Source organism: Triticum aestivum, chromosome 2A, assembly GCF_018294505.1.
Source record: "Triticum aestivum cultivar Chinese Spring chromosome 2A, IWGSC CS RefSeq v2.1, whole genome shotgun sequence".
NCBI lineage: Eukaryota > Viridiplantae > Streptophyta > Magnoliopsida > Poales > Poaceae > Triticum > Triticum aestivum.
The window spans coordinates 651,586,867-651,595,286 of record NC_057797.1 but is presented as its reverse complement, the minus strand read 5'-3'; the positions used below and the strand labels follow the sequence as shown (position 1 = coordinate 651,595,286).

Sequence of the window (8,420 nt, the reverse complement as noted above, 5' to 3'; positions counted from 1 at the left end):
CAACTCCGCGCTCAACGCCGGCCTCCTCAACCCCATGTCCCCGCCGCCGCTGCCCATCGACAAGACGCGCTCCAGCCCCACCCTCTTCGACATGATGGCCAACGAGCAGGACTACCAGCCCCGCTCCGCCGCCGCCGCCGCCCACTCCGCCCCGCCGCACCCGCACCCGCACCACCCGCTCGCCCCCGCGCGCTCCATGGACCGCCAGGCGCTGCTCCAGGACCGCGTCGCCGAGCTCATCGGCAGCTGCAGCCCCGGGAACCAGTTCAACGACGCCGACTCCTCCGACGTGCGCCTCACCCTCAGCTCCAAGGACGGCCTCTCCCTCACGCTCTGCGTGCACCGCCACATACTCGTCGCCCACAGCAGGTTCTTCGCCGCCAAGCTCTCCGACCGCTGGTCCAAGCAGCAGCGCACGCTGCCCCACATCGTCGAGATCTCCGACTGCGACGACGTCGAGGTGTACGTCGAGACGCTGCGCCTCATGTACTGCAAGGATCTCCGGAGGAGGCTCATGAGGGAGGATGTGGCCAAGGTCCTCGGCATTTTGAAGGTACGGCCGCGGCCCCTTTCTTCTTTTCCTCATGTCTAATGGTCAATTGGCATCATTTTGCTTTTGGTCCTTAATTTCCACCTTCTTTCTGTAGGTGTCCGCAGCTATCGTGTTCGACGCTGGAGTGCTGTCTTGCTTGGAGTATTTGGAGGCGGCTCCGTGGGCGGAGGATGATGACGAGAAAGTGGCGGCATTGTTGACGCAGCTGCATCTTGAGAACTCAGGCGCTGGGGAGGTTCTTAAGAGGGTCTCCCTGGAGTTGACACCTTCTGTAGTGACCGAGGAGGTTGAAACGGGAGCAAATTGCAATGGCGGCTGTAGTGTGGGTGGTGGTGAAGAGGTGTTAGTCAGGCTCCTGCAGGTTGTCCTGGAGGGCAAAGACGAGAAGGCAAGGAGGGAGATGAAGGGTCTGGTCTCCAAAATGCTAAGAGAGAACAGCGCATCGCGTGGCGGAGCCATTGGTGGTGACCTCCGCAAGGAGTCACTCTATTCGGCATGCAATGGCTGCCTGTGCCTGCTGCGCGAGCAATTTGTGAGGGCTGCAGGAGGTGACCAATCGGAGGTAACGCAGATTGCAAGGCAGGCTGATAACCTGCATTGGATGCTTGACATCCTTGTTGAGCGCCAGATTGCCGAAGACTTCTTGAGGACATGGGCAATGCAGAATGAGTTGGCAGAGATGCACGGTAAACTTCCAGCTATACATCGCTATGAAGTGAGCCGAGTGACTGCAAGGCTTTTCGTCGGGGTTGGCAAAGGACAGATCTTAGTGTCCAAGGAGGCCCGCTCACAGCTCCTGAGTACCTGGCTTGAGCCGTTCTATGAGGACTTTGGGTGGATGCGGCGAGCATGCAAGGGCCTTGACCGACATTTGATTGAGGAAGGGCTGGCAAACACGATCCTGACACTGCCACTTGCAACTCAGCAGGAGATCTTTCTTGCGTGGTTTAATCGGTTCCTCAACTCTGGGGAGGACTGCCCAAACATTCAGAGAGGGTTCGAGGTATGGTGGCGGCGAGCATTCTGGAAAAGGAGTGCGGAACCGGAGCAACCACCCCGTTTGAGAATCACAGCAATCTGCGATAATTCTTGATGAAGTTGTTGGCCCAACTTGGATATGAAGGGTGGCTGATGTTTGGATATAAAGGTTAGTTTCGTGGGGTCTGTAGTTGTGTTCTGACTGTCTTGTTGAGTTCTCTGTCACATCTGTTTGGTTCTAGGCAAATTAGTTATACATGAGTATGTTCATCTTGTTCAATGTATACCAGGTTGAGTGTAAGCATGTTTCATCCATTTTGAACTGGAAATTAAGTAGATTGATTGTTTATTGCCTATTATAGCAGCTTATAGCAAATCATTGTGGAAAGCCCCTTCTTAATTCTTGTTTGTTGGCTGTGTTTGTATATTTGCTACTATCTTATAATTCAATGCTCAAGGTACCCCTTTGTCTCTTTATCCGATCACCAAACAGCTGTCCAGCCATGTGAGAAAAGTTGTAGCAATTGGAATTGGATTGATGTTCGCTTCAGAGCAGTGTTGAGTAGATTCTACCCGATATGCTTTGGTTTCTCTGTTTTTAATTTGCTGGTTGTTGGGCCGCTATGCCCTTTCCAGATGTGTGAACGAATCAGATGGTTTTCTTAATAGTATGCAGGACATACCTTTTTGATGAATTAAAAAGTCTTGAGCTTATGAAATTACTTCTTGCGCATGAGAGTAATTGGTTGTACCTATCTTTTATAAGCAGATGCAGCTGGTATTGCTTTAGATCTTGCCCAAATGTGTCCAATTCATGTATCTACAACCAACTAATTACCGTCCAAATGAGTGCATGCGGCCATTTAGGCACTGGGACGGTAGAAAAGGAAAATACTCTCTCCGTTCCGAATTAGTTGACTTTGAATTTGTCTAAATACTTGTTTAGTGTCTAGATACATCCGTGTCTAGATAAATACGGGTCAAGTAATTTGGAACGAAGGGACCGAGGGACTATAACACTGATGTAATGCATAATGTATAAGTAATATTGAGGTTTATACGGAGTAGAACGTAGTCCTTAATACAATCCAGGAAGTAACACCATTCCAGCTTGCATATACAGTATCACAGGTCCGGCAGTATAGTGATCAGTAAAACCGAGATCAGAATGACGAAGGCTACAGGCGTTGGTGCCTCCAAATGCTCCGGGCGGCACCAACGATACTTCATCCGTCCGAGTTCATTAGGCCTTCTTTTATTTTGAGCCAAAGTTTGATCATAAATTTAACTAATAAAATGTAAGATGTATGTCACAAAAATTGTACTCCCTTCGTTTTTATTTACTCTGCATATTAGGTTTGATAGAAGTCAAACTTCGTAAAGTTTGACCAAGTTTATAGAAAAAATATATTTATCGTAACAAATCTATATGATGTGAAAGTACATTCAATAACGAATCTAATGATATTGATTTGTTATTATATATGTTAATATTTTTGTTTATAAACTTTGTCAAAATTTACAAAGCTTGACTTTAACCAAAGCTAATATGCAGACTAAATAAGAACGGAGGGAGTATCATTGAAAACATGTTTCAAATGTAAATTCAATAATATACTTTTTGTACCATATACTTCATATATTTTTGGTCAAATACATGCTCAATTAGATCTTTCTTCAATTGCTCGAAGCGGAATTTGTTGATGCATTTGAACAAACTCATCAAATGTGGCCGGATTCTGGTTTGAAAGTTCACCCATGTTCTCAAATTCAAGCCCCACGATAGCATCCTCGCTCTCATCCTCAACAATCATGTTGTGCATGATCAGACAACATGTCATCACCTCTCACAAGGTCACCGAGATCCGAGCAAACCTGACCACCCCTCTTGCTTCAGACATTGTTAAGACCCTCTTGGTGTTTGCCATAGTTGGTTCTCTCAAGGTGTGTTTGGTAGTATGTATGGACCTAGCCTAGTTGTTCTCCTCTCATACATGCTGAGTGTAAACATGCTGAGTCCATGCAGTTGCTGTTGTTTGGCAGCGATGTATGCGCTGAGACATGTTGAGCTGAGACATTGTTTGGCAGCCTGCATGTGTTTAGACATGCTGAACAATTTTAAATTCTAATTTTTTGAATGATGAACAAAATTGAAATAACATGAAAACAAATTTAAACATATTTTGAAAATTTAAACAAAATTTAAAATTCTAAACATTTTTTCAAAATTAATTAAAATTTGAAATTCTAAACATATTTTAAAATTTTGAACATATTTGAAATTCTGAACTTTTGAAAATTTAAACAAAATTTAAAAATTTTATAAAAAATTAACTTTTTTAAATTCTGTTTTTTTTCAAAATTCTGATTTTTTTAATTTTTAAAACATTTATTGAAAATTCAAACAAATTTTGAAATTCAGAACATTTTTTGAAAATTCAAACAATTTTGAAATGTTGAACTTTTTCAAAAAAATGAAATTCTGAACTTTTTTGAAATTTAAACAATTTTTGTAATTCTTAATATTTTTTGGAAATTTGAATAAAATTTGAAATTATGAACATTTTTTGAAATATAAACATATCTGAACGTGATCTGGTGGGTGGGGACGAGGGTCACGACCAGCATGGCTGCCTTCGTGCACCCTGTTTGGGGTGCATGAGATGAGCATGGCTGAGGGCCCTTTTATGCATGAGATGGACATAGCTCAGGTGAGCCTGTGCATCCTACCAAACAAGCAAAAGTGGGTCGGATTGAGAACTTTTGCCCTCATGCACCCTCCATGCACCCTACCAAACACACCCTCAGGTACTATGGTCCAAACACCGAGACCACGGCAGTATCAAATCTTAACATGACATCTCCACATGTGCTCTCAAACATCCGTAGGTATTCGTCCCACGAATCAGCTACTGTGCCATATGCAAGCATCTGCAGTGCGGCCGTGCACTTCTGGTAACCAGAGAACACAATCCTTCCTATGACATCCTTCTTCAAGATGAAGTAGTCATTAAAGGAACGGACGCCATGGTAGGGACAATCGAAAACATTTTTTCGTATTTGGAAGAGGTGGCGAAAATTGTTAGCGAATAGGGCATCCGGGGCAAAGTAGTCGTCCATCAGTGTTGAACGGCCGCGCACCCTGTTGCAGTTGAGCACTCGATGACCATTGATCGATCCCTTAAAATTTAGAACATACTCTTCCACACTCTCCACGTCTGCAAGGACCACTTGCGCCATCGTCGCCTGATCTGTGCAGTCCTCCTCGAGTAGTGCCAGGGGAGACGGAGTTGTCGAGTTCCGGTAAGGGTGTGGCGGGGCTGCCAGGGTGGTGGAGCGGCGGCGGAGGCAAGAGAGAAAATGGATGGAGAGAAAGATGGGAGGATGGATGCGCGGGGTCCGGGAGGGGTTTGGGTTGGACCGGTGGTGTCGGAGTCCTACGTGACTGCCGTCCAGACTCCCGCAAAGCCCCCCAAGTTTGTTTCCATTTTGCAGGAAAAAGTGCGTCCACCAACACAAGCCCGCATTGGATGGCTAAAAACGCCCGGTCCGCGTCGTACGGACGGTTGTGGTCAGTTTGAGGGTCCGCTTTGGAGATGCCCTAAGATCATCTACAACTAGATTTGGCAAATTTGTCCCCCTATAATGCGCCCGCCTCAGTTAGCCTGCAGCACATCCACACACCTCAAATGTGGACCTCAAATCTATGCGATCCATCCATGTCAATCCTACATTACAAATGCATCACAAGTCAATGGTTCGAAACAAATATGACAAAGCAAAACAAATCATAGTTCAACAACCCGGACATGTCAAAATGAAATCAAAGTCTCCTGCTCCGCATGCATGCTTGGCACATGCTCCGCCTGCATCCTTGCCTCCCCTTCCTCTGTTGCCATAGCCACCCTCGCCGCCTCGTGCTCCCTACCTTCATTGATCTCCTTCTTTATCCCTACAAGCCACTTCTTTGCATGCTCATCCAAGAGGTTTCGTCCGCCAACATTATCTTGGCATCATCCGTGTCTCAGTGCAATTTGCATCCTCTCCTTCTAAAGCTCAATCTCTCCAAATGTCTTGCCTTCTAGGGCTCCATTTTGGTCGCCGCATCTTTCTTCTCCAACTCGATCTTCTCCCTCTTCATGTGCAGCTTCTTGTCCGCCCTCTACGGTTCCAATTCATCCTCTCGTTTTGCGCATTCAACATGAGCTTGTGCTTCTCATGTTCTCCCTAACAGAAAAAATGCCCGTCCATATGGAGGACATTTTTGTAGTCGCGGTGTCACGGGAGGCCCTTGCCTTCTCCCACTAGTTTTCCATCACTTGTCGGTTATCCTTTGGTATGGTGGCTCTTCCATTCTGCCCTACAACATCTTGCTCTTCTTTGACATCAAAGCCCTCCTAGTTTGTCTGGGTTTGTCGGAAAAAGTACATCTAGACCACTCGACGAACCGATACAGGCCCGTGTTGGATGGCTAAACACGTCCAGACCGCATAGTCTGGGCGGTTGCGGGCGGTTTGAGGGCCCGCTTTGGTTTACCATTCAATATGTATCAATTGATTGGTGGGAGCTTGAGCCATCATTCCTCTTCTTGTCGGCCTTGAGATCGACCACAAGTTGTGTCCCCTTGAATGACCCCCCATCGATGTTAGAGAGATGCCACATTACGGTTGGTGACGATAGGATGCGGCTCCACATATTGCTTTTGTTCATGATAGTGCTTCCAAATCTTCTCCCAATACTTATTGCCCTTTTGCTCCGTCCCGTATATGGTATCCATTGTTGTGGCCAACCAAGATTTAACCAACAAGATATCCTCAAAAGTGGAGAATGTTGGACCCCTTGCCTTTGTCATCTTTGGCTTCTTTTTCCTGCTCGGATTGAGATTTGATGTTGCCCCAACTTCAAATAAAGGGTAAGTTGGATTCCTCAACACGTAGTCCATTTAGGCTGATTAATGATTATCATTGATAATGTCTCACATGATAAACTCCTAAAATTATGATGGTTGCAAAGCATTGATCATGTTCGAAATGAACTAATGATCGAGGCAAAACATTGATCATGACATATGCAAAGTTGATCGGGGAGGAGCAAAGTCTTGTTGTTATTCCATTGAACGGGTCATGGCCAGCCCGAACGCTGCTGGTGCCCATGCATGTGTGCACCCGAACGAGTTGCGAGCAGTGACAGACGTCCACCGACGGTTTGTGTGTTGGCAGAAAGCTCTTCGGAATGCCGCAATCGACCGCTGGATCCTACTTTGTCCTAACCTGGTCCAATGGCGCGGTCCTGGTCGGCGGCTGGATGGATGTGGTGCCAGGAGGACAACTACTCCTTGAGGTTTGCATCCTCTACTTGCGACGCCGCTTCCCTCTCCTGCTGCCTCCATCGCCGGTCCCTTGGGGCGATGTTCTCTGGCTTACACAAGATACCCGAGGACGGGACGATGGAAGACGTGAACGCAACCTCCATCGCGCCGATGGGGGACAGGTTGGACGACATCTACGGTGGCGGATGGGGTAGGCGGCGAAGATGGGGGGAGAAAACATGGCGGGCAGTGAGGGCTCGAACACAGGAATTGGTGGAGGGTGACAGGTTTTTTGGATTTGGTGAAATTTGTGGTGGGGTAGGGCTCTCGGGTCCGACGTGGCAGACGTGCCCGGGCCTCCCCATATCCGCCCCAGATTTGGGCTAGATATGAGGGGTGTCATTTAGTCGGGGCGTTTGAGGCGCCTGTCCGTGTCAAAACTGGTGAATCTCGGGTAGGGGGTCCCGAACTGTGCGTCTGAGGTTGATGGTAACAGGAGACAAGGGACACGAAGTTTTACCCAGGTTCGGGCCCTCTCGATGGAGGTAATCCCCTACGTCCTGCTTGATTAATATTGATGAGTATGGGGGTTACAAGAGTTGATCTACCACGAGATCGTAATGGCTAAAACCCTAGAAGTCTAGCCTATATGATTATGATTGCCTATATGGACTAAACCCTCCGGTTTATATAGACACCGGAGGGGACTAGGGTTGTACAAAGTCGGTCACAGAGAAGAAAATCTTCATATCCGAACGTCAAGCTTGCCATCCATGCCAAGGAGAGTCCCATCCGGACACGGGTGAGAGAATCTTTAGTCTTGTATCTTCATGGCCCAACAGTCCGGCCCATGTCCAACAGGCCGGACGCCCGAGGACCCCTTAGTCCAGGACTCCCTAAGTAGCCCCCGAACCAAGCTTCAATGACGAGGTGTCCGGCGCGCAGATTATCTTCGGCATTGCAAGGCGGGTTCCTCCTTCGAATACTTCAAAACAGCCTTCGAACACAAAGAACGTGTCCGGCTCTGCAAAGCAAGAACCACACACAACCGCAGAGAGTATAATATTTCATGAGTCCAATCCGCTGACAACACTACAAAAAAAAGACACATCTGTGACATTTTGGGCTGAATGAATTTTTTTTCTGTCATACATATGACACTTCTATGACAATAATTGTGACAAAACCCGGTATCATCATAGATGTGGTGGGCTCCTACTTCTATGACAAAAAATTATGACAGAAAATGGGCTTTTCGTCCTGGGCGGGCCGGAGACGCAGCTGCATGACATTCTTTGGGCCGTCCATGATGGAAAAAACCATGGTAGAAGCGAGGGGGAGGAAAATTTCGGAGAGTTCCCGGTTACGGTGGGAGGTCGGGGGCCGAGCGATGCGCGTTTCTCTCGTACACGTACGCATGTGTGTGTGAGGCGTTGGCTCTAACTGAACCCAAGCGAGGCGTTGGGCTCTAACTGAACCCGAGCGATTGCACTGCAGGCTACGCGTTACTGAACCCGAGTGATCGATCGATGGCTGTTAACTGAACCCGATCGAGCGATTCCTTCGCTACTACTGCTAACT

The 8,420-nt window shown here is 47.3% G+C and overlaps 1 protein-coding gene across 1 annotated transcript; it reads left to right on the top strand.

The window, feature by feature from the left end:
* LOC123189989 (BTB/POZ domain-containing protein At1g63850) lies at nucleotides 1-2,004 on the top strand (the record flags this gene model as incomplete). Its single annotated transcript, XM_044602528.1, is given in 2 exon segments — nucleotides 1-553; nucleotides 648-2,004. Coding segments are annotated over 2 exon segments (1,552 nt in total), but the record flags the coding sequence as incomplete, so codon positions are not given.
* Nucleotides 2,005-8,420: the final 6,416 nt, after the last annotated feature.